Source organism: Pelobates fuscus, chromosome 1 (genome assembly GCF_036172605.1).
Source record: "Pelobates fuscus isolate aPelFus1 chromosome 1, aPelFus1.pri, whole genome shotgun sequence".
In the NCBI taxonomy this organism is placed as follows: domain Eukaryota; kingdom Metazoa; phylum Chordata; class Amphibia; order Anura; family Pelobatidae; genus Pelobates; species Pelobates fuscus.
Window position 1 is genome coordinate 471,999,905 of NC_086317.1, and position 27,599 is coordinate 472,027,503.

At 39.2% G+C, this 27,599-nt stretch overlaps 2 protein-coding genes across 6 annotated transcripts in view; one reads left to right on the forward strand and one right to left on the reverse strand.

Annotated features, from left to right (window-relative positions):
* MRPL48 (mitochondrial ribosomal protein L48) overlaps window positions 1–27,599 on the forward strand; it is a 377,463-nt gene that overhangs the window by 286,804 nt on the left and 63,060 nt on the right. The gene's annotated exons all lie outside the window — the stretch shown is intronic.
* Window positions 7,709–27,599, reverse strand: part of RAB6A (RAB6A, member RAS oncogene family) — a 56,799-nt gene continuing 36,908 nt past the window's right edge. For 4 of the 5 annotated variants that reach the window (XM_063431753.1, XM_063431720.1, XM_063431736.1 and 1 more), the window contains 7 exons: window positions 24,397–24,455; window positions 22,744–22,797; window positions 20,046–20,151; window positions 15,601–15,712; window positions 14,419–14,512; window positions 13,599–13,665; window positions 7,709–8,805 (listed from right to left, as the gene is read on the reverse strand). In XM_063431753.1, coding sequence (XP_063287823.1) covers window positions 8,741–8,805; window positions 13,599–13,665; window positions 14,419–14,512; window positions 15,601–15,712; window positions 20,046–20,151; window positions 22,744–22,797; window positions 24,397–24,455 — 557 coding nt within the window. In that variant the 3' untranslated portion in view covers window positions 7,709–8,740. Of the gene's footprint in view, window positions 8,806–13,598; window positions 13,666–14,418; window positions 14,513–15,600; window positions 15,713–20,045; window positions 20,152–20,247; window positions 20,354–22,743; window positions 22,798–24,396; window positions 24,456–27,599 lie in introns of all 5 variants that reach the window. The other variant, XM_063431728.1, reaches the window with a different exon arrangement.

Consider the following 27,599-nt stretch of genomic DNA (forward strand, 5'->3'; position numbering starts at 1 on the left):
CAACTATAAAGATAAGGTAAATGACGTCAAAATAGCCACCAGGAAAAGTTAACTCTTTCCTGGATAGGAATGTTTAGTGGGACGAGACTGCCCTCTACAGACCAAATACTTAAATTGCTATCTGGAAGGTAACCACACCTCCAGTTTTCTATTGGTCTATCACCTAGTGACGAACAGAGAATTTTTCCCTTTAAAAGTTAAGACAAAGGGAAGAGGGGTATGCAAAGGAAGCAAGAAAGTAAGCAAAGAAGCAAAGGGCTAAGCAGTCGGGGGAAGGAGTCAGAGGAAGCAGTCGGAAGCAGGCTAAGTCAGGAGACAGAGAAAGAGACCCATGACATTCAAATTTCTGAGAATACCTGAGAACATCTGATGAGAACATCTCTTTAACTGGTAATTATACTGGTTTCATTTAATTAATCTAAATTAATTAAAATTTTCTAATAGCATGATATATGACTGGATAAATCACGATCAGATTTCGATATTTAGAAATCTTAGTTAAATAAGAAGTACATAGTTATAACCATTCCATTCTGCAGATGGAATTAGAATAAGTATGTATTTATGTGATTTATCACATGTTAGCATATCGTGATATTTATCCAGGTGTATTGATTTGCTCTAAAATAAGATAAAATATCAGTTTAGGCAAGTTAAAATTCTACTTATAGAACATGGTAGATTACTCTTATTGGATGGTTCCAGGAAATGACTAATGAGCTGGTTTAAATGTTATTTTATTTAAAATTACATGAGAATATGTCTTAATTACCTAGGAGGTCTAGCCAGCATTGAAAGGGTTATTCTAACTGTCAGCTAGAGTTTTATGGCCTTAAGCTGCAAGCTCTGTGTCTGTGTGTAAGTTTCACTTTCGTTTCTCTGTGAACTACAGTCATAAATCTTGTTTGACAATTGCTATGTTAACCAGTGAAATGCATTGCCATTTGTATTGCATACTCATGTTATACTGAATATTCATTGATTATTATCATGCATGTTACATATTATTATTATTTAATTAGTCACAATAAATTGTATCTATTTTTATAACAAATTGTGATTTGATTTATATGCAATACATTTCACTTACACGATAACGATCTTTGGGATCTGAGAATTGAAATAGTGGGCAATTCTCAACTGTTTACTATTATTATCCCATAAATATCCCCACAGTATGCAAGTTCTCATTGGGAAGCTCCACAATTAACCTGGAATACACATTTAGTAAAAAAAAATATGTGAAGCATGCATCTGATATCATAAGCAAAAAAAGGATAAACGGATATATATAAAACTGAAAAAGGATATATATAAAACTGAAAAAGGTAAATACACTGTGCTATAATCTGAAAAGGTAGGTTAAGGTGGCCCCAGTGTGTGTAACACCAAATAAGCAACAGTGAAACAAAAAAGGCCCCCAAAACTTTTTGGTGACTCATTATTCAACTGGATAATTAGTTCAGGGAACTACTAATAAACAATGTGCCTCTTTCTAGCAGTGGGAGCCCTCTTGAAGGAACAAAGTGTGGGGGGTATACAACTTTATTTAGTACATATACCCCCAATAAAAAGCATGCATGGATTTGAATAATGCCTTTTATTATGGGTATATCTAATATAAGCTTGCAATAGCTGCAGGTCTCTTGTCTGCAGCCTTTGCAAGCCCTCCCCTTCTAACCCAGACTTTCCGTGGCTGTCCAATCACATGCTTCCCAATGCAGCTCAATGAGAAGTCTGTGCAAGGCAGGTGCTCTAGGCAGCAATTGCTGCCTCAACTGAGCTAAACAAACCAGGAAGTAACAGGACCGGTTGAAAAGACCGGCTTGAAAGTCAGGGGGTGTAACCAAGTTCATTTATAAGTAGCCATTTCTATTGAAGTGTGTACTTTTTGTATGATGTAAACAGGACACACACTGCAGACATAAAGCACTTCAGGAAGGTACAGTACATTATGTGTTTGGAGAGGTGTGTCCCTTTAAATATCAAGTGCAGTCACTTCAGAGTCTTGGCACAGAGGTTAAATGGACGACTGTCACCACAACACTATTTTTTTTTAATATAATAATTCTTTCATCAAGTTTTGAAAGTAAATAAATTATTTGTTAATAAAGCAAGTGTAGATTTAATTAAAAAAATTAAAAAGAGAGAGAGAAATGTATTTCGCCCTACCTTGGATCCTCCAGTCATATACATACACCTTGGGTCAGACAGTCTCTATGGTCTTCCCAGCTTCACTCCCAGCACATCAGACCAACTAACACTGTCTGACCCAAGGTATGTATGAGTTTGGGTTTGTTTGTTTTTTAACATATAGTTGGAAAAATATTTATTTTCTTTCAGTACTTGATGAAGGAGTTAAGGTCTCCTTTAAGGACCATGATTCATTTTTGGACCCTTTCAATGTGTACATTTTGCACCAATTCTATGGGAAATTTTGCGGTATGTGTTCTGCATTATTCACACTTTAAGGGACACTGACGGCCAGCTGTAGCATACAATTGTATTCAATTGAATCTGTTATAGTGTCTGGAGTCTCCTGGCACTGTCCTTCCCTTCAGTGTTAAACAATTTTCAAGCAGTTTAACACTACATACGGGTCCCTGACTTCCCATAGTCCAGCCTACACTGGAGGTGTGGCTAAGACAGAGATTACACACTTCCTTTTAGTAGTACCTATTCATGTTAGCGATGGGGGCTGTGAAACGGTCAGCTAACACCATTTATCCCAGCAGCACAGATTGGATGGACGGCTGGGGACTCACTTAGCATTAAAACATTCTCAATCTATTTCGACATTAGAGACCAACATTATCAGCATGTACATTAAAAGGGAAACAGGCAATTTGTTTGTTTTTATTTTAAAAAGTCCATACCACTGTATTTATCTCAATCCTGGAAATGGGTGCCTCCATCTTTGCTCTCTGTCTATCATCATTATAATATCGCCCTTTTCTGCCACTAAACAATGAGGAAACCCTTGTGTGGGGGAGGAGCGGAAGGGGGTTGTTTATCACGCCATGGGTGCATAATTTATTGTTGCACAATAGAATATTGCCATTTAATGTAATTTGTGTAGTGCATATGTAGTGCATGAGTTGGCCACTTGGTAGAGATCAGATGACAGAAGGGATAATGTAAATGGTATAGGAATGTGAAGGGAGGCAGATGGTTTGCAAAATGGATTGATCATTTGATTAATCAAAGGCTCTGCAGGATGTGAGATTCTACACGTGAGATGCCTGGATGTCTAGTTCCAATGTAAACTAGCTGACTTCAGCCATATGGTCTCTACCTCTTAATTGATAAGTTAATCTCGTTGATATGTTAATGATCACTAGCCTTGTGTTCCAGTATCATATCCAAAAGAAACATATTTACTTACGCACAGAATAATAATTAAAGGAGCACTACAGTTCCAGGAAAACAAACTCATTTTCCTGGCACTATGTAGTCCTTAGGCCTCCCCCCACCTCCCCCCCCCCACCCTAATGGGCCCCCCTCCTGCTGGGCTGAAGGAGTTAAAACCCCTTCAGCCACTTACGTTGCTCCAGCGCCAGGCTCCCTCTGCGCTGGGGAACTCTCCTCCTCCTGCCGACATCAGCGACGAATGCGCATTCAAACCGCCCATAGGAAAGCATTACTCAATGCTTTCCTATAGACGTCAGCGTCTTCTCACTGTGATTTTCAGTGAGAATCGCGGAAGCGGCCTCTAGTGGCTGTCAGTGAGAAAGCCACTAGAGGCTGGATTAAGCCTCAGTGAAACATAACAGTTTCTCTGAAACTGCTATGTTTTCAGCTGCAGGGTTAAAACTAGAGGGACATGGCACCCAGACCACTTCATTGAGCTGAAGTAGTCTGAGTAGCTATAGTGGACCATTAAAAGCCTAATTTTTATTATATTTAGAATGGGACATGCACAATCTTCTAATCTAGCCTAAACATGATTTGACTTACCCACATTGGAAGAAATTGTGATGTCCGCTATATTGAACCACAAGTAAGGAGTGTGACATATCTATCGAATAGGAAAATTGTAAATTCATAGATGTTATTCTTATTTCTGTGGTAAGCACATAAGAGGAGGTAGAACTAAATGTTTCCATTTGGATTAATGCTGGTCTGGAACACAAAGGGGTGGTCACTTATTGTTCCTTAGGTCCGCCTTATCTCCACCTATAGTCCAGGCTTGGTAACCTACAGGGTATATATCTAATGATTCTGAAATGTGTTTGTACTTGTTTGGGGGCTAGTCCAATTCAGAGTGAGTCACCATCTACCTTACTAGATACCCCCACAGCAGAAGTTTTACTTTGAAAAGCTGAGTAAGTGATTAGGACTTCTGTTATTTTATCCCTTTTGTTTTTATCTGTTGTTGGTGTAAATTTGATTGTCATCTATATTTTTGATGCACTGACTTTTTTGCTCATAATAAATATTCCTTTATTAAGTTCTGCCTTTGTCTGGTTAAGAATCACATTACCTGAAGAGACTCATTAGTTTTTTTTTTTTAATTACATAGGTACTGTGCCAAGTTGCATTTGGTGGGGTTTTATTATTAAGTTACCTGGGGGACCAATGAACCCCATTTATAAATTGTTGTTGTGGTGGTGGTGGTGGCAGCGTTAAAATAGTAATATTTATTTTATTATGGTTAAGTGTGGGTGGTGTTAAGTGGGTTTTTATCATTATTTCCGGTCTAATGCAGACAAATAGTGAACTTTAACCCTTTCACCACCACAACGACGTCACGCACACTCTTTAAGTAGGCTCATGACATTGTTTTCTTCCTCATTTGCATTGCACGCCCTGGCTGTGCCTGGTCTGCATCGGATTAGGTCACTCACCAAATCCTCAATGTATAAAAATAAAAAAACACCACCACAGAAGAAAAGGTGAACACACATTATAGGTGATTTTCATTTATGTAATTTCGTTTCCATATGTTTTTGCACCTATGTGTAATTGGGAAAGTCTTTTAACCCATTATATAAAATTAAACTAATGACACCATGTTGTATTAAAAACAAAATTCACAAATCAATTCAGATAGGGTGCCAACACCCTCCATGCATCCTGCCAATATTTGTTACAGTAATATTTACACACATGAATTACAGCAGGGCTGTGGATTTCTTGGACAGGAGGTCACTGTGCAATGATACTACAATTTTGTTCATCTAATCCAGCGTTTCCCAATTGGTGTTCCGTGGAACCCACACCAATTGGGGTTCCAACAAAAGTTTAAAAAGTGAAATGGCCGCGGGTGGCGAGGGAGCAGTGATGTCGGAATATGACATCACTCCGGCATCACTAAGAGGCACGCAAGGTAGCTGAGCCAGGAGATCGCCGCCCGCCAGCAGCCCCACGGACTCCATGCCTGCACTCGTAAAGGTGGGGGGGGAGGGGGTTGGGTGGATGAAAAATAAAAAAAAATAATAATTGCGCGTCTGTTAGGCAGTTTTTATGTGTTTGTGTGTCTGTTAACAAGTATATGTGTTCTTGTCAGTTTGCATGTCTGTAAAACAGTACATCTGTTTGTCAGTGACATTGTGTGTGTGTGTGTGTGTGTGTCAAGGTTTGTGTATGTATCGAAGTGTCAGTGTGTGTATGTCACTGTGTATCTGAGTGAGTGTGTGTATTTGTGAGTCAAAATGTGTAAAGGTGCGTGTATCTGTGTGTCAGATCTACACACACACACACACACACACACACACACAAATACAAGCAAGGATATACACAACTTGACATACAAAAGACGTTGCAATCCCCCCCCCCCCACACCCAGGTTCCACAATGTTGATACACTAGGTCTAATGGTTCCACAGGAAAAATTATATCTAATCTAAATAGTTTGAGAAGAGCAATGTATGTCAAGCTGTACTCCTGTCGATCACTGTGTGATATTGTGATGAGATACATATTATTATTGAACTAAAATAATCCATGCTGAGTTTGGACGCAGCATCTAAAGTGCTTACAATCAGTATTCTAGATGGTTGGTAGAACTAATGAACATTTTTAACTTCAGGCTGCGACAAGTGATCAGGTCCAGACAAGCTCACCTATGCTATTGTAGACTACGGGAGTAGATCATTGAGCAGTCAGACCATTTATACAGACACCATGCTACCCAGTATGGTGACACGTTCTAGTATAGGATGTGCATGTTTACATTTATCACTAAGAATGTCAGACAGCCAGTAGAGGCACTCCCTCATTACGACTTTCCACAATAGAAAACCTTCACAGTCAGCAATGCAATTATTATTTTACTATTTATATAGCGCCAGCAAATTCCTAAGCGATGTAAAATGCAATGTTCCTCGATGAGAAGAACATGATTGGCCGAGCATGGTGAATGCTACACACACCCACTGGGTCCCCAACCCATCCGCATGGGTGATCTCACAGAGGGAGGAGAGGTTCCAGCAAGGAGACTGCTTAGCACTAGACTACAGAAATCTCTATATTGTATTTGTTTATAATAAAGGATGGAAAAGTAGTCTAAAAATAGTTTTAGCACTTTTGTCCCATAATAGTTCTTTATTGAAACCGCAGTATAATTTTAATATGGACAGACATGACAGACTCATGTAATAGTAACAAGCAGGTATTTACGATGTAGTGCAGTAAACGTTTGTTGACATACTATCCTCCTCCCCTATGTTAATGGCTCTCATCCTAACCCAATATATACTTGCTCCTGCATAGAGCACACTGACAGCAGCATGTCTTATTGGAAGATAGTTATAGTTTGTAGATCATCAGGCTCAGACTTCCCTGCACAGCCCTGTTCCCAGAAATGATTTGAGGGTCAGAAAGTCTTGTTTTATGACTAATTTCAGATAAAGATCAGGAATTCTGCAACCATTAGGCCACACAACTGTCAGTAATGACATATACAGATGCATAAATATATGATCTGTATTTATTGTTCTCTCTTTTCCTAAAATTGATAGAAAATGGAGAATAGAAAAAAAAATACACAGGAAAACATTTTAAAACTCAATATTTAAACTACATGCAATATTTAGACTTAATCGAGACTTCAAGGGCAAGTAGACTATGGGCATTAAATGTTATGTATGGGGGGTGATAGGGAAGAGGTTTACACAGATTAACAGATATAAATCTTAACAAGTACACTAAAAACCCAACAAAACAAACAAAAAAAGAATCCGATCTACAGAACGGAAAAGAGAAATGATGTCAATTTGTAGAAAATACATACTACAAAATAAATATTGAACAAATCGACATAAAAACAGTAAATTGATCAAACGAAGGCATTATTGATCCCCTGAATCACCGTACTTTTGTCAAAGCGTTCCAATCTACTTAAACAGATTAATTCTGTACAATAGCCCCAGTTAACTTAAGAGTTGTCCATCACCACCAAATTGCTTTCCCCCCTCTTTTTAACACACCTTCCCTTTTACCACACATTATAATCGCAGATAGTATAAAAAATCGATGTACATGCTTGTAGTTTCATTAATTAAAATGAATTCCATTTAAAAGTCAAATATGAATTCGATGACAGATTCCTAGGAGGTTCCTCCAAGTGTAGTGGCAGAGTGTGTCCAGTGACGTACAACTCTATTTACGTATATATGTGACATTGCCTCCCAAGGATGATGGGAAACATGCTAATTTCTTATTTAACGAGAGCAGCTGGGATGAAGAATAGAAATTTAGGCAAAACTGGTTGGGATTTCCTTTAATACCATGAAAGATTTGGTTTTAATCATCATTTGCAATCTAGGTCATAGACAGAAACAATGTATAGAACTGGCTTTCAGACACAGCTGAATATATTACGATGCTGCGATTTAAAAACGGTTGTTAGTGTGTTTTGCGGACTGGTGATTGAGACCATGCCCACGCCGGGGTGTTGGTTTGCAAACCATCTCATCTAACAGCAAGATTCATCGACTCCATGCGGACATTATTAAAGGAGGGAAAACCGTGACCAAAGTAATGCTCACATACGGCAAGTGGAAATTGGAAAGCGCAAACATTTCACCAAACACTGAAAAAGAACTCTGGTTAGTGATTCTACTCTGCAATATTACAAAGTGCATTATTTATACTTTATTAAAAAAAAAAAAGTTAATAAAATGATCACTATTTAAAGCAGCAGTTCACACTCTGCAAACATGAACATGCTGCAATATAAAATAGTAAGGCGTATGACCACAACTTAATTCTTTGTTTCTTATGGTGCCTACCAAACCCGAATATTAATCTCTACAGACCCTTTGCGGTCATCCGTCCAAATCGGCAATAAAAAACCCCAAAAACTATTGAGCACATTAATTAACCATGCTCCATACAATGTACCCCTTCCCAAACTGCCCCAAAGGTTTACAGATAGCATAAAGAGACATCTTTGCATCATCGTACGATTCACATGTAGACTCAAGTGGAAGGTCCCCACCAGATGTGAACTGTAGCTTTAAGATGGAACAAGAACAGGCAAAATAGTTTTAAACTATATCTGTGCCACTTAAATAATGAAGACACTGTATAATGTATGTGTGTATATTAATGAGCCTGTGAAGCTGATTGTTCATAGGGCCACAAGACAGCCAGCGATGGAGGGGTGCGAGACGGGCGATGAAAGGGAGGGGTGTATGAGGGTCAAGCTGATATTCACACAGCTGTTAAAGAGTTAATACGGAGAGGGGGATCTGGGGCAGTCTTCAGTGATGTCCTGCAGAAGGGGAGGATGGTGTTAACACGAGCAGCCCCCTTCATTGACTGGTGCTTCTTGAGGCTTTTCCAATTTGATGTCAATCACTGTAAAGAAGTGTTAAGGAATAGCACACACAGATTTGAAATTGAAAGAAGGCTGGTTTGGAGTAATGTCTACCCTAACAAGACTATATGAGTTATGGGATGCCAGGTGAAGGCTTTTGGTCTGAGTGTATGACCCCAGCCTTACATTAGTGCAAAATCCTGCTACAAAAGGTTTCACGTACAAAAAATAAAAATGTTTTATAACAAATTTATCCTAAGGAACACCTTCACAATACCGTTTTAGGTCCAAATAATAACCCTACTTTGGATGATTGTGTATGTGGATGGTGCTGGAATTCAGTCAATACAAGTATTTTTGTAAAGAGGATAAAATATTGAAATTATCTTGTAGTAACAGAGCAGCTTTAACCCCTTAGTTACCGTTTTCAATTTTATTACCGTTAAGCACTTTACATTTCTGCGGTGTTTGTATTTAGCTTTAAATTTTTCTCTTACTTATTTACTCTACCCACACATATTATATACCGTTTTTCTCGCCATTAAGTGGTCCTTCTAAAGATACTATTTTCATCACATCATATAATTTACTATTAAAAAAAATTATAAAATGTGATGGGGAAAAAAAATGGTGTAAAAGAAAAACCACACCTTTTCTAACTTTGACCCCAAAACTCTGCTACGCATCTACAACCGCCAAAAAACAACCGTGCTAAATAGTTTCTAAATTAGTTTAGAAATACCCAAATGTTAACATGTTCTTAGCTTTTTTTTGGAAAGTTATAGGGCTATAAGTACAAGTAGCACTTTGCTATTTCCAAACCATTTTTATTTTAAAATGAACACAAGTTACATTGTAACACTGCTATCTGAATAAATCTTTACATGTATATATTTTTTAAAAGACAACCTAAGATATTAAACATGTTTTTTTCCCACTCTTTCCATGCAGCCATTTTACCGCCAATCTATGCCAAATTTTAAATAGGTTGTTGTTTTTTTGACACACATAGCAATTTAAGAATACATGTACTGAGAACTTTAAGAGTTACTGCCAAAAAACACCCCAATATGTGTTCAGCAACATCTCCTGAGTACAGTGATACCACCCATGTATAGGTGTGTCGGGTTCTCTGGGGGCTAAAAGACCTTATTTTGATGGTGCGCATTCCAGTTTTCCAACTTGGAATTTTCATAGCTGATCATCATGCACCCATGTCCTATTTGGAACATTTTTGAAGATGGCCAAAGTAATTTACCTTTTGAAAAGTAGACAGCCCAAGGTATTCAATACGGGGTATGTCCAGTCTTTTTTTAGTAGCTATTTAGTCACAAACATTGGCCAAAGTTAGCCTTTATATTTGTTTGGGTGTTAAAAATGCAAAAAACTATTATGAACGCTAACTTTTGCAAATGGAATGCCATCATGGGGGTAATTCTCATTCCTGGGCTACCATGCGCTCTCAAAGGCAACATAACCAATCTCGTAAATTTCTATGTGAAAAAAAAAACAGCCTTATATTTGACTAACTTTCAAAAACACTATAAAACCTGTGCATGGGGGGTACTGTTATACTCTGGAGACTTCACTGAACTCAAATATTAGTGTTTCAAAATAGTAAAACGTATTACAACAATGATATCATCAATGAAAGTGCAGTTTGTGTTTGAATAATGCAAAAAACTTCACTTTCACTGACAATATCATCGCTGTGATATGTTTTAATATTTTGAAACACTAATATTTGTGTTCAGCAAAATCTACTGAATAAAATAGTACCCCCCATGTACAGGTTTTAGGGTGTCTTGGAAAGTTACAGGGTTAAATATAGTGCTAGCAAATGAAATTCTCTGGACTTTCGGCCTGGGTTGTCAGTCCAGTCCCCCAAATTGTAAGTCAATAAAATTATTTAATTATGTAAAAATATTGCATAAATATGCACGTAGAATTTAAATATATACACACATATTTATATATTTGAAGTCTACGTGTATATTTGTGAAATTATTAATGTAATTATATATATATATATGTATAATTTCATTATAAGTGTATTTGATATAAAAATATCTATTAATATCAAAATATAGTTCGTATAAAATTACATTTTAAATTATTTATTTATTTTATATATATATATATTATGAAAATACACTTAAGAGTAAAATTACACACACGTGTAATTTTACTCTATATATACACACGTCTAATTTTACTCTAAGTGTATTTTTATACTAATATGTATATAATAAATATATATATATATGTGTGTATATATATATATATATATATATATATATATATACATATACACATACACACACATATATACACACACACACATATATACGTCCCTGCACTCAATGCTCACGGTCTTTTAATGCTCTGGTGCTGTCTCCAACAAAATTGTATACGATACCAGTAGAGAGCACTCAGGAGTCTTTCAATGTAAATTTCCAGTCTTGAAAGAAGTCTTTTACAGACTGAAACGTCGACTGGAATGTTGTGTGAATTTGTAATTGCTCAATAAAGCAACAGATGAAATTTACCTTGAAAGACTCCTGAGTGCTCTCTACTAGTATTGTGTGTGTGTGTATATATATAACATTTATTAACTTTAGGCTTTTTTTTTTATAACTTTTTTTTTTTTTTAGCTTTTTTTCCCCCCACCAGCAGGGGGACTGCCTGTCAGTTCAGGCAGTCCCTTGCTGGCAGCACTGTGCACACCTATTGTGGCCATGTGACCGATCTTTTAGAGCTGTCACAAGGCACCTGGGGGTCCTAAATTGCACAGTGGGGACTGTTTGGGCTGAGCCCATACTGTTCCCCTAAGAAGAAGACCGATAGCTGGCGCAGGAATGGTGGCGATTCGTAAATACACGGGGTCGGAGAGGGAGGGTAGGGGTTAATTAAAAAAATTCAATTTAATTATTATTTTTTATATTTACTGAGTGCCTTGATCCCTTTAGGCACTCAGTACAGGCAGAGCATCGGAAGCCTGCCTGATGGCTTCCGATGCTCTGCCTCACTGCTGGGCTCCCTGCTCTGGAGGGAGCAATCACCCTGTGTTCTCCTGCGGCCCGGCAGTGAGAGGGGTATTTCAGCGATGCCTCAACATCGAGGCATCCCTGCAATACCATTAGAGCTGCTAGGAGGTCCATTTTTTGTCGGACGTGACCGATACAGCCTTGGTTGGGAAAGGGTTAAAGAAACAGTATAGGGTCAGGAACACAAACATGTATTCCTGACCGTATAGTGTTTAACCCACCATTTAGGTGGCTTGCCCCCCAATTAAGCTGTAGTTGTTATGGTGACTATAGTGTCCTTTTAACCTATACATAATACTGAAAAAAACTGTCAGCAAAAATATAGATAAAAATAAAAAATGAATAACAGAAATGCTGGCTGCTAAGAGATATCTTTAACGTCCCCAGCCGGTCTATGGCTTCCACAACTGCACCACCTGTGCAAGCGAGCTGGTTGTCACAGGACTCACCCTCCAGAAAGCCATATTCCCAGTGTCAGAGTACTGCTCTGATTCTATGGCATTGGATTTTAGGGTTTTGGGAAAGACCACCAGACTATTATAGGAGCAGTCACTCACTAAAACTATACAGACTATATGTAGGTAATCCTGTTCAATGACATTACCTGAACGGTACGCTAATCCCATCCCTGGCTGAACATTTCATTTAGATCAGCGCTTCCTAACCTTTTTGAAAGGGACCAAACTCACATAGCAATAGCCATTCAATAACTAAAAATCTCTGTAACCATTTTACTGTAATATAATAATATGTACAACACCTGCATTAGACTATCTGCCATGCCAGAGGGCCTCCATGGCATCAAGGTACTGCTGCTATAGTAAACAATATTATAAAGACACTAATAGTAGAGAACTATCAGGGCAGATGGTAATAAGAAAGCAGAAAAGAGAAGAGAACAAAATAGGGATATTACCCTTTTAATAAGTAAAAACGGAAATTATTACAAAAGACCACTAGGGGCAGCAGTTGCACAGACAGGAAAAAATGCGGTCCAAAGAATATGAAAATATCAAAGATGCCAAGGGGCCGGTTTTGATAGTATTGTTTTAACACCAGTTTTAAAGACCCACTAAAATTACCTGCACTACTTTAGTTCGATAAAGGGGTCTGGTGCAGTGGTCGCAGAATTTTTTGATAATATTTACACTGCGTTGTTAAAGGCACTTCTAGTGCCTGCATTTCAGAGAAAAACTCAAGGATCATTTGATTTGACCATTGGCAGAGGAGGCCATACCTCCTTGATACTGTCAGGTGATGTAGTAGTTTCAACGGACTCTCTGTCCTGGAAAAAGTGCAAACAAATAGTGGAATGGGTTGACAGGGCCACCTGAGTGGTCCTTTAAGAACCACTGATCTTGACGTGTCAGCCAAGGTGCTAGAAAGGTTTGTGAAATATACGTATTGTGTGATTTTAGTGAACGAAAAGTGTGGACACTTCTGTAATACAATGCCTGGCAACACTGGTTACTGTTTGAGCAGCCGGATGTAAGCACACACCACAGCATATTCCTGGATGTAAATGGCAGCTACCATCTCCACTAGTTAGAGTTTAATTGACTTGAAGTGGGCCTCGCGGTCCTCACATTTCCCAGTGACTGATCCACATTAACTGAAAGCAGTAGGGTGGCTTTAAATGGACAGCAAAATGTTTGACAGATATTTTATGTGATGTAGATCTTGCCCCATATACTATAAGGCCTCTATATCATCGTTTTCTTGATATGGTCTTCAAAAATAATAATAGCAAAATATAAGTAAAATAGAGAGAGTCTTGGAAAGGATACTGTCTTCTCTGCTTTTATCCTGTGAGCTTTCCATGCCTGGCAAGGCGGCTGCCACACGTCGGAAGAGCTGGAGAAACACAAAAACAAGAGGTTTCACCACAAATGTTGATATTGAAGAAGGCAATGAACTGTAATGAGGGCAGCAAGGGAAATGGGATAACATCACAGTTACCTAAAGTCAAAAGGAGGTAAAGGCGCAGGTATTCATATCCAAACAAACTAAAGCATTGATGGCTAGCCTAAAATGTGTGAAATGGACGCTGCACTCATGGTAGAAGTTCAATATAAATAAACCGGAGCCCCATCCGGGGGAGAAAACCGAGAACCCCCCTCCAAGCAGAATCCATAAACGGTCAGTAGTGAGAGAAACTATTCAAACCTTAAGGCCTATTTTATGAGCATTAGTGCCCTATTAAAGATGGAATATTTTATCTCACTCTGCACCATGTCAAGCAGTTCTTCGTTCGATTGTGATGGATAACCTGGACACATCTCATATTAAGGGTTTGCTGTTTATTATGACAAAAGTAATCTACCAATATCTGCTGTACTAGTGTTACCATCTCTGCACTATGGGGTCATGTTACATGCGAAAGTAGTGCAATTGGTTATGGGACTTAACAGACAATAGCATAGATTTCTTGGTTATGGGCTACAATTCCCACCTTATCAGAGGGATGGAATTCCTGATTAGAATCCTATTCCGCATGCAGGAAGACAAGACATTCTAACACTGAATTAGACCATTGTTTAGGTAGTATCCACATGTTCCAGCTGCACAACAGAGCAATATTATTACTAGATCAATGAAATCACTCACCTGTTTTACATTGTAACCGGCTTTTGCACTAGTTTCAATAAACATTACATTCAGTTCCTTTGCTTTCCTCTCCCCTTCCTCAATGGACACCTGCCTGCAGAAATAACACAAAGGGGATGTGTTTATTTAAATTCCAGATTATTCAAAAGATGCACTTTGTCGCAGTTTTCTTCCTGCGCTTGACACTTCTTGACACTGGGCAAAGCTACCGCCACCAAGACGTTTTAATCCCCCAGCCATCACCAGTGATGGCTGCAGGGAATTGACTAAGGAGGACTCTGCGGTCTTGAGAGATCCTTACCTAGAGCTCACTGCTGTACTCTTGCTTATGACAGAAAAGGATGGCGGTGCTCGCAAAGGAGAAGTTCAGGTAAGTAGAATTCACCTTTGCCTGCTTCTCCAAGCCATCGGACCCCCGGCAGTTTTGTTTTTGCAAAGTCCCCAGACGGTGACAGTCATGCTTTAAGTTCATGTGTTTGATGCAAGTCACCAGGACTGATTCTGCAGCACACTCTTAGCAAACCAGGAAGTGGCCGAACCAGTCCCGATGCTTTGTTTGTCAAAGGCAGTTGAGGAATGGGGCATGTAGTTCAGAACAGATATGATAAACTGAACTTCTCTTTAGGCAGATAGCCGCTATCCGTATAAAGACAGCACCATTCACAGTAAATGGAGCTGAATACTTCCATGCTCACAACTGTGACACTGGCTCAGTAAGTCTTGAAGAAAACGGTTAGGAGGTTTTACATAGTGTGTTTTGAAATATTTGTATAGGCAGAAAAGAAAGTTTCACTCATGGGTGTTTGACAATTGTTGCACTTGGGTCAATGACGGGGAGTTTAATTGCACCATAACATATTCTAGAAGCATGTATTTATTACGGTCTCTCGAGTGTCCCTTAACAGAAGCAAGCACTTCAGCAGTAAGCGGAGTGAAGCAACAGAGCCTTCTTAGTAGCAGGCACCATCACACACTGAAAAGAACATGCATGGTGTTGATGTGGTATGAGAATATAAGAGAAGGAGAATGAGGCATTTGGTGTAACAGCGTGGCAGTCTACTGAATAGTTTTTGGGAACTTGAATGGGAGAACCCATGTTGGCAACAGCAAAACAATTCACTTAAATGCACACTGCAAAAACTCAATGGCCATAAATTTCATAAACCCAAGGCCATTCCTTACCTTTTGTCAGCAAGATCCGTTTTATTTCCAACTAGCATGATTATCACATCACTTCCCCTCTCCGTTCTGACATCATCAATCCATTTTGTGGTCTGTTGGAATGAGTTTACATCTGGCAGAACAGCAGAAAACAACAGATCAATGAATGATGTCTCACATTTCAATGTTTTGTGTGCAGGATGGATGGATCTCACATCTTTGGCAAAGTTAAAGGAACCCTAGAGCACTGGTGTCTGACGTACAGCTTACATTTCCCATGATGCTCAGTCCCATGGAAATTAAGTTTATAGATGTCTGTGCAGCTTAATGTAGCAGTCACAAATCTTGGGCAGTGGTTTGAAATGTTTCTACTCAAGGAACATCGACAGGTAGTGTGTAATTCCTGCAAACCATTATTACAGTAACACAGTTATCCAAATAGAAAAAGAATGCCAGATCTAACAACTTCAACCATCCACACAGGATTTGTGAAAAAAAAAATGTTTTAAGAAAATCGGTCGAATAAAATCTCCTGTTAATCGATACTAGAACAAATTGATCTCACTTACAGCCTCCACAGGTAATATGATTCAGAATCGACTTGTTGGACAGTTACCAGGAATTTTATTCAGATGGATTTCTTAAAGAAGCTCTGTCACCATCATAATTTGACATCACCACTGCGGGTCTGCTGGGGGGGGGAGGGGAAGGGCAGGAAAGAGATTTACTGACCCGAACCTGTCCCTTGTGAGCGCAGCCATCCTTCTCGGTCTGCTTCCCTCCAGTTTCGTACAGCATTGAGGTCTATGAAGGATTCTGCAAGACTGCAGGATCCTTCATAGAAAGAGCTTAATTTACCTACCACCGTCACTAGTGATGGCTGGGGGAAAATCACAAGGCTTAACGGCAGTAGAACTGCCTTGTGCCAAGCATTGAGGAAAAAAAAAAAAAAGCCCCCTACTTTCTCGCAGTATCTTTTGACGGAGTTGGCATTTCAGTGAAATTCCAACAGTCAGTTATGAGCATTCGATAAAGTTTCTATCTTTATGAAATACTTATTTTAGAGGGGGGACGGATGGGCAGTGCCACTTTAAAACAAATTTTTGCGCATGTCTAATCCACACATCTGTTTATGTGGTTGATTCAAAAGAAGGCAAACAATGTTTTTAAAAAAAATCTATAAACCATCTTCTTAAATTGCAGACCAGGCACCATTAGATCCTGCAGATGATAGGGGCCATGCCCTCATATTCACCCCGGAACACTTGGAAGTGTCTCATGCACATCATTGTGCTGTCATACAGTGAGGAAAACCCGTTGGTTTGAGGCATGGATAGCAAGCGGGATCTCGAGTGGAGGAATTACATTATGCCCTATCCAGGTAAAGCTAACCTGTATTTACTGCTCTGGATATAGAGGTACATTTACCAGTCACCACTGCATGGACAGATGGACTTTAGGTAACAAACATGCATGTTACAATTTCCCCTCAGTCCTAAACTCCCATCATGCACAGAAGCAGTTTTGGAGCAAACAAGGGAAACCTACTACAGGTTGGGAGGGAGGGTCACAAAAAAAAACACACCAAAAAAAAAAAAAAACATTTAAAATGAAGATTCTGGCATGTACAGCAAATTAAAAGTATCTACCTCTAATGCGATTGTGATTTTCTAGTGGTTTTCATAAAGAAAGAGACAAAGTGAACTTGGACTGCCTTTGAGATATAAGAAGTAGTATTTCACCAGAGTTTGCAAACGGTTTCTAAAGTGACTACATTTTCCAGACTTTGTCTTTGTGTAGTTTAAACAGTTAAAAGATAAAATGTCTGTGTTGACAGTATCTGAGCTGTCTGTTCTGTTAGGAAATGCGATCTTTGAACAATTCCCAAAAAAAATTTTTTTTAAGGGTTTAATTCAAGCACAATAACATTCTTTGTCAAAATCTGACAATATTCAGTGTGTAGTCTAAAAGTCACCCTGTACATGTAAGGAAGGACACATTCACCTAAAGGCCCTTCATTCTGATAATGATAATCAAATGGTCAAAAAAATTAAAATATCTTACAGTAACACTCTATGCTCAAAGACAACTTTAGCCTAATAAAGTAGTTTTGGTGTATAGATCATGACCCTGCAAGCCTCACTGCTCAATTCTCAGCTATTTGAAGTTAAATCACTTTTGCTAATGCAGCTCTAGGCACACCTCACCTTAATGTGATTTACACAACTTGCATGAAAAAAAATGGTTTCAATGATTTTCAAATCAGATCTTACAGCACAGGGTGTTAACTTTAGAAGTCTTATTTCCTGCTCTGCTAATTCAACTTTACACAGAAGGTTCGAGCAGGCTATTAATAGGGCAGGAGATAGATAATTTGGAATTGGGCAATAAAGAAGGTTTGAAAATTAATCTCTCTCTCTATAGGTAGTGTGTAGAGGCTGTACCACTGGACGGCAGGTGTGACTAGGGTTGCATAAACAAAGTGATTTAACTCCTAAGTAAGAGCATTATCTACGCATTTAAACCACTTTATTAAGCTAAAGTTGATTTGGTCAGTATAGTGTCCCTTTACATAAACACTCAATAAGGTGGTCTGGGTGCCATGTGCCTTGTTTAAAAGGGATTCTATAGTGCCAGGGAAACAAACTTGCGCGGCTGAAGGTGGTCACTCACCTGAATCCAGCACTGATGTACCTCGGTGCTGGGTCAAGTCCCGACCCTGCTCTTCCCCAACCGACGTCAGCCGGCAGGGAGACCTAATGCTCATGCATAGCGTGAGGATGTCCAGCATCAGATAACGGACCAAAGGTCCGTTTCAATTCCGGAAGTCCATCTAGTGGCTGTCTGGTAGACAGCCACTAGAAGATGAGTTAGCCCTTCAAGGTAATTATTGCAGTTTCTCAGAACTGTTCTCTATTACAGGGTTAAGGGACATGGGACATTGCACCCATACCACTTTAATGTCCCTCGAGCCCTGCAGTTGATAACTTTTCAATTTGGCTGAGATGGCAATGTTTTCTTTGAAGTGTTAACTTTCCTCTAGTGGCTGTCATACTATTTCAATCAGATGGTCTTCGAAAGGCCATATGATTGACACAGCATTCTGCCGCACATGTGCACTAGTCTCCCAAACTTTCCTATGAGAAAGGCCTGGATTGGCTGAGATCTTTCATTTCGAAAGATCTCAGCTAAAGAAACAGGACCAGCCATGGACAGAGCAGCCCAGCATGGAAACAAGATACGGTAAGTTATTCATTTATAAACTATTTTACCAGGAAGTTAAACGCTATTGTGTGGATTTAAACTCTTTTTCCTTTCTACTACAAAGAATTCCAAAACTTGGTAGTTGGCTGACTTTAACCTTAAATTAGAAAGCAGTCCGTATATTTATAAAACAGTCTATTTAAAACAAGACACATTTTAAGAGAAGGAAAAAAAAATACACATGAAACAGATTTTGATGAACAATTATATTATGGTAATTAGCCCCAAAACAATGTCATGAAATATAGAAATCTTAATATTGAAATTTTCAAACCAAAAGGTGGTAGTAATTTTACAAAGACTGCTTGAGATTGTGCGGGGCACGGCTGCACTGTACACTCCTGTAATATTCAGTTTAATCGTGATACAGAACTTTATTTATCAAGTTCATCAAATTGGAACAATCTAGGCTTTAATGCAGGGCAATGGAGTGCACGAATTAACATACACTGCATGCGGAACATTCAAACATGCAACTGAGACATATACAGAACGTGAAGCTAGACATCACAGCGAGCAAGCGCAGGTGACATGCACACACAGCGCAGTGCTCTCCACTTATAACGGATCATTGCTAGAGATGGACAGCAGGGTATGAGAGACACAATCCCATCCGGTGTTAAAAATTGTGACATGCCTGACATAGGACCAGACCACTGACATTACGTGGGTACGAACTGCTGACATGATCGAGGCCAAATAACACAGATGGAAGGAGTTATGGCCCAGTTAGCTAAAACATGAATTCATTGGATTCAATAAGTCAGCTACTACATGGTATCCTACAGGAGACTGGAAATTAAAGAGAAATCTATGCATGTTAGTAACATCGTTTAAGATCTTGCAATTACAAAGCTGCCACACGCATGCTTTGAAGCTAGCATTACACAGGGAATGGGGGGGGAGGGGACAAGTTAAGGATACACTGAAAGTGCATGTGTTAAGAAATCATTGCGGCGGTTCCTGTGATAAGCAGGTCACACAATGGGGGAGAAAAACAAACAAAAACAAAGGCTAAGGAGGGGCAGCGTTCGGTTAAACCGGAACACTATAAAATAGTGGTTTTAACTCTCTAAGGATTTCCATTCAATACAATGTAGCCAGAGTCCATCAATGATTCCGTTATAAAGAGGTTCGCATTGCGGATTCGGCTACAACACGACAGTATAAGAAACGGAATAGAAGGTCCTGTCCAAACTCACTTGTGATATCAAAAACAACAACTGCCACAGTGGAGTCGCGAATGTAGCTAGGGATCAAACTCCTGAACCGCTCCTGTCCTGCTGTGTCCCATAATTGCAACCGGACCTAACAAAGGCGGATCGTCGCACAGCAGAAGAGGGGAGGGGGGGAAGAAAAAAAATAAACAGAGCGTCAACAGAGTGTGTGTCCATAGGTACCTACTTGTGATATCGTAAACAACTACGGCAGCTGCTGAATCACGGATGTAACTGGGGATCAAGCTGCGGAATCTTTCCTGACCAGCGGTATCCCAAAGCTGCAATCTGATCTGTAGGACAGAGACAATCAAATAGATCGTAGAGATAACACAATATACATACCAAGATGAACCCTCAATAAATCCCCATATCGCCCTGCTTGAATAGGCTGATTCTACTTAAAGCGGCACTGTCTTACCAAACTTACCTTTACCCAATCGCTTCCTCTTCTCTTCCTCTCTCAGAATCGGTTCTTTTCTTCAGATCTGCTCTAGTTTTCTTCAAAAAAATAAGACAAAGTAGGGACTTCTTTGTCTTATGTCTTTTTTCTACACTTGACCAGCTTTGACACAAGCTTAAAGGGACACTATAGTCACTAGAACAACTACAGCCTAATGTAGTTGTTCTGGTTAGTATAATAGCTCCCTTCAGGCATTTTCATGTAAACACTGCCTTTTCAGAGACAGAAGGCTATGCATAGTCAAGGTGTGTGTATTTAAGAACATAGCATATTGAATAAATGAAGAAAATTGTAAATACCCCTCCCCCACACCAACCTACTACATATAAGGTAACAAAATATTGCTCAACATCCCAAAATGTTGTCAAAGCATTCTGTGAATTTATCTCATTGCTCCTGCGACTATTTGTGGCGCATGCTTTATGGGCTTTCGCATCATGTTATCTCTTCTCTTTACTTTATTTCCATGAACACATCCTGCAATCTCGCCAGCTTTCATCTCATGGTCGATGTATGCATTTCGTCCCACAAGTCTTTAATAAGCACTTTGCCACGAGAAAACCCCTTTTTTATCCCAGAAACACCACTGAGATGCTGGGGCTGGCGGGCTGCCTTGCACAGTACAAGTTTTACCGCAGCCTCCCACAACTTCGGTGCTCCCACCAGGGACATTCCAGATTTGGGCATCGACGAGATGCACCGAACCGCCTAAGCTGGCACCTAAGCAATCCACTATCTGGGACTCCCTTGTCACTTTCTTAAGACAGATTTTGCCTTCATTAACAGGTTTGCTCAGTCGTTAACATATTAGCTTAGTTTCTGATATGTCTATACCTCTGCACTGCTTTGAGCTATCTTTGACACTGGGTAGTGCCTAGTAAGTTCAGCATTAACCAGTGGTATCCTATGTCTAGCATGTTGCATTATCGTTTTGTTTTAATATTTAGTCAGCTGATATAGCTTGATTTTTGCTCAACACTGACCATTTTCTCCTACCAATACACAAAAACGTGCAGATTTCCTGAATGCCATGTCAATGATTCAATTGCCGGTCTTCAATGTGCTTGTGGTTGCTGTTGTGGCTTATCAAGCTTTTTGTTATCCCATGCACAACATAAATAAAGATGGACTATCTGTAGTTGTTTTGTTACTTTTACAGCAAGACAAGCGATACCTGCAGCTAATTCTAGTTTTTAAAGACCAAGCTCCAGAACTAATATATGTCAGTTTGTGGCTTTATAATGTGGAAAATGATGCAGTTTAAGTATTTGGAGAGCCGCTATCGAGGTACAAGTAAGGCGGGCTTCTTGCCGCATTGCTTTGCTGGTGTCTCAGATCAAAGTCATATAAAATTGAATGCAGAGCACTGTGAGGATTCCGCTGCCGTGGCTCCATCCTGATCACCTGATAGCCACTGCATGTTTGTTGTTCTGTTTCACATGAATGGGCTTCCTGACCTCATGCTGAACACTGACTGTAATCATATGCCGTTATCTGTTCGAGTCCACCCAGCAAATATTAGCTCAGTGCATAGACCCCTGCTGGCACATGAAAAGGGCAATTTAATCTCAAACTAGATTTCTACAGAAAAATTGACGATTTTTAAACAAATTTAAAGTAACCCTTCTTGATTGCTGCATATTAGTGTGTAGATGTTTAGAAAGAGTGGATGGATACCTTAGACGTTGATGGTGTGGGACCCTGTGTATAAACGGAGGTAAGCTATTCTTTCAACCAATCAAATTGTATCAAACCACTCACAAAACATGTAATAATAAACAGTCATCTAAAACTAACATCACAACAACTACAATACGCAGCAGTGATTATGGTTTTCACAGCACTCCTTTAAAAAGTATCCAGAGGCCAGAGGATGCTCATGCTTTGGACAGGACACAACGCCTAGTCGTTGCTGTTTTGGTTCATGAAAGAACTATTCACCGAAGACTGAAATTCCTGCAGATGTCAGGGAATATGAAATATTGAGAAGTGGAGATCTGAAGAGAGGCATACAGTACGATCTATTGTATTCTGGCTATCATTATTACCATGCCCCATTGACTGCTGTTATACTGATTATGTCCGGGGTGGCTGAGAAAGAAGCATACTGTCAGACCTACAGTATATTACTCATTCCACCTGTATGCAAAATTACATCCTACATTTTCTCTAGCATGTCGGCACTTTTTTTCAAACTTTCACAGATCCCAGAATACTTACTGTTCGATCCTCTAAGTACATTGTTTTGGATAAGAAGTCAATACCAATCGTTGCCTGAAAATGAAGAAAACTAAAATTAATTACCACCCTTAAAAGGATATACATGCATTACGGTAGTACATGTAAAACATTTAGGAGATATTCATTCTTTATTTTATTGTTGTTCCCCACCAACCATGGTTGGTATATATGTGAGGCACCTATAATGAAAGTGTAGTTGTACACGATTGTCAGGAAGAGTGTGGAACCCGACAGGTAATAACTTGTAGTAGGGATTGTATCTGTATTAATCCAGTGATGTAGATGTAAAACATATGAAATCAAACCATATAGTGATGGGCAGCAGATGGTGTTAATAGTCAGAAAGGTTAAAAGTTTAAAAGGATGGAGACAATGTCACAGGTAACTAAAACAAAATGTGTTTCCATGAAATGCCAAAGTTTGACTTCTAGAAATGAGATTGTAATATGGCTTTCATTTACAGATGGGAATAATACCTCTAAACATTTGGCAAGAAAAATAAATTATGGGACAGAAACCATGAAGAAATTAGCAATATCAGAACACAGATATAGAAGCATCCAATTGTCTATCAGTAGAAGTGCTGGAGATAAACACATTAAGAATTCTACAAAGCTTGGGGGGAGACTAAATACCGCTGGAGCAGAAAACAAAGAAACCCCCTCCCCCCCTCTCAACCGTGAAATAACACAATTAAAGGAGAGTTTAACTGTGCAATGTAAGACCAGCATTACTGTTCCTGTGAAGCACAGAAACTTCAGCCATTGCAGAAATTTTACAAAGTCTTTTATTCCTCCCGTTTGAATGTCGAGTGGAGTAGAAACATGGTTACATGCAGCACGCTCTTTGGCAAATTTAGCCATTCAACATCTGGGCAACGAACAACGAGTTCATTGGCATTTAAAGGGTTAAAACCTATTAACTGTAAAAGAAAGCATCGCTAGTCCAGGTCCTTCAATACTACAGATCGCAGATTTATTGTTGACAAAAGTTACGATAGTTACAGTGAAACTGGAAAAAAATTGTACTTAATTAAAATCACCCCCTTATACATGGAATACATTAAATATCAGAAAGATGCATGACGGATTCAATGAAAAATATCAAGATACACTTAGCACATCCGTTCCAGTATTGCCGTGTCCAGAGTAACACCAACCCCAGGTACATTCTCTGGGCCTCCTTGATTTGCTCTTCCTGGGGATACTTCCACAAGCAGGGCAAACCTGCAGTGTGTCACCAGCATGCTGGCTTCTGTCAGTATCACGCCAGAGGTTGCGCCACAGCACATGCGCAGTGGTTTCTATGCTTAGGAGAGTAGGACCGTCTGTGGGAAATCTCTTTCTGTTCTACCTAGTCAGTCAGTCAGTCGTTTGGCATGGAGTCTGTGCCGCTGATTTGACTGACAGGTGGGAGAAACACCTATTTTTAAATAAATACTTTTTTCTCCCAATCTGTAGATTTGCTACCAAACCTGCTAGCACTATCTGTATAGATGGAATTTCATGCTGTTTAAATGAGTATAAATAGTTTGAGGCATGGCAGGTACCCTTTAACAAGCCAAAAAAAATAAACAAACGTAAAGAGTGCAAACAGATGATGGTCACAGCAACAGACTTATTGGGATCTTACCTGGTAAGTATTGTCAAAACTATCGTACATGAACCGGGTAATTAAAGATGTCTTCCCAACTAGGAAAAAAAAAAGCAAGAAAGGAAATAATTAGCATGATCTAGCTCAGTCATGAATATACAGAGGGTATTTATCAGAAGGTCCAAACACCTAGACATTCTGCGGTCAGAGGACTAAACACTCCAAGGATCTTTAGGCTGACAAAGCCTCATGGGAGTTACGCCAACAGGAGGATAGCTATTGGAGACACACACACACACACACACACACACACACACACCTACACCTTAAATAACTGATATTGTCATTCATTTATGACAAACTGCTACAATTGGAGATAAATCTACAAACTGATATGCTTTATTAATGATTATTGGGGCACTTAACCCAGAAACTTGTCTATACACACAGAATCATAGTATTAGCTAGGTTCTCAGTTCTAAATGTTTTAGCAATTTCAACAATCAAAAAATACAGCATTCATTTACTCTGTAGTTTTGCGATAATGTGTCAGTAAGCATAATTTGTCAATTAATAGTTCAATAATCCCACTGTATAACTAGAAAGAGCAGCCTTCTATAAATGCCAATAATAATAATTCTAGTTGAGTGACAGATTAGGATAACAGTAATTCATGGCTTTGTAATGACTTTGTTAAAGGACTGTTTGGTTTTATAACAGACAAAAAAAATATATAAAGTATCACAAACTGGTGTAGTTTACATACACACATTTTTCTTCTTCTAACAAAATAAGTCCTCATTTTATGCTTTGTTTGCGTGGATATTTTAATATAAAGTTTATTCTGTCTCTAAACAGGTGAAGGTCAAAGTGTTCTGTGAAAATGGAAGGCAGCCTGCTTTTGTTCCATAATTGGCATCATGGACACTGACCACTGGAGGTTGCACATGACAGCTAACACAATGGGCTGAAAGGTAAATTTACACAGCCACGTGGCCTGTGAGATCGCCTGTTATTCACAGTCACTGCAGAACTCGTACAAACCAGGCAGATTGTCATTAGGAAATACCCACAGCTAGAAGTGTCAAACAAACCTATCAACGAGCAAAACCGACTTAATAGAAGGGGTGAATAGGGGTAGAGGATTTGGGGGAAGGCTTAACCCATTAATAAACATAGCAGTTTCTCTGAAACTGCTATGTTTATTAAAAAAATGGGTTAACCCTAGCTGGACCTGGCACCCAGACCACTTCATTAAGTTGAAGTGGTCTGGGTGCCTAGAGTGGTCCTTTAATGTGATTTACACAACTTGCATGAAAAAAAATGGTTTCAATGATTTTCAAATCAGATCTTACAGCACAGGGTGTTAACTTTAGAAGTCTTATTTCCTGCTCTGCTAATTCAACCATTATGGGAGTTGTAGTGTTGCATTTGGTAATGTGAAAATGTAAGTTTAAACAACTTTTGCTGACCTGATCAAAGGATCCCATTCTGCTGAAGGTACACACTCAGTTATGTGAGTTGTGTAGAAGTCAAAACACAACCTAACAGGAAAAACTCTCCAAGCTAGCTTCGGATTTTACAATCCATGTTTGAAGTTCAGCTATTTCAGTCTAAAATTTTTAATTTACTTTCAATTCTCAGTAATCTACACTTTGTAGCAGTCGTTTTCACCCACACTTACTGTGTCGAGAACACATGGTTAGGTTAAATTTAGTTTGCAAAATGTGTTTTTTTGTAAATACGTTACTAGATTAGAACTGGGGTTTCCATCTGGTAAATAAAAAGCAGAGAACATGGACTTTGAAAGCCAAGCGTCAAAATTCTACACCGATTTAAAATCCCTCAGCAATGCCGGTGCCTGGAGGAGAGGTATTTAAATGTGATATAGTCCCTGTTAGCCTATCATTCCTTCAGCGGATACACTGTTAGCTAGAACAAATAGTCAGCCAACTGGTTAATGTGCAGTGATTGCTGTCCTTAAATCGCAGCAAATTACCAGTAACCAGGGAAGATCAATAAGCAATGAATGATACAGATCTATTCCGGAGACATTAATCATCTACTTGCAGGATTAAAGTTCCGGCTTCCATTAAAGTCAGCTATTGATGCACAAATTATATCAATGTGTTTGCTGCTGCTAGAACCAAGACAGACTTTATTAATGTTATATTTGCCAGCTCATACCCATAACCATGACTCTCCCCCTTTATACAGGCACTGACTGGCTATAGATAATTAATATGCTCCACGGTGCCGTTCTCTGCTGAGGATTTCACACCAAACACAGAACTGTATCATGATTTCCCAAATATATGCACTATTAATGAAAAATACCTGCAGCCAAAGCGATTGGCCTTACGTGTAGGTGTGAAATGGCAACGGATTCAAAATAAGCAGAGAAAGAAAATATGATTAATGGACTTATTCAATAAATTAGGAAACAGGATATTGGCAAGATAACTGAAAACATTTGGCCCAAGTATAGATGGATCTTCCCCCCCCCCCCCCCCCCCCCCCATTCTGCTCTAAAAATGTCAATTGTCCATTATCATTGGAATTTTGAAATAAACCCCAACTTACAGTGATCATCCATAGTAGAAAGGTGCACAGAATAGCCAGACATATCAGCATTTCAAAATACAAGATCTGCTAAAACAGCGATCCCCAAACAGCTGGCCGCTCACAGAACAGATGTAATGTACCCCAGGATGGCAGGAAGATTCTCACATACAAGGCAAAGCGATCACTGCTAGTCGTAGCCTGGGAATTCTATTTACAATAAGACAATTAACATATCTCCCAGCGTGTCTGCCGTGCAAAGATATTGTAATATTCAGAGAAGCCCCAATCCTGCAGTCGCTCGCTGGTTTCCAGTCTCCGAAAGATAAAAGTATAAATCCCTTTTGAGCAATTGGTGCAGTTATCTTTGTTTTCTCTTTTGGTGACTGAGCAGACTTTACAAACCAAACAAAAGTGATTGATAGGCCGTGCATGTATTACAGCTCACACACTTCAACCTATACATGGCACAAGTCAAACTGTAGAATGCTTACTGATAACATTGTGTTCAATATTATAAATATAACCTTACAGCCTTAGGCTGTGTGCACAGAATTATAAACCACAGCTATGGCAGGCAGTGAGATTCCCTGCACACACCACGCAATGCACATCAACTTTAAGGCTAAAGCAGCCAGAACTTTTCCAATATGGCTTTTTTTTACATTAAAGGGACACTG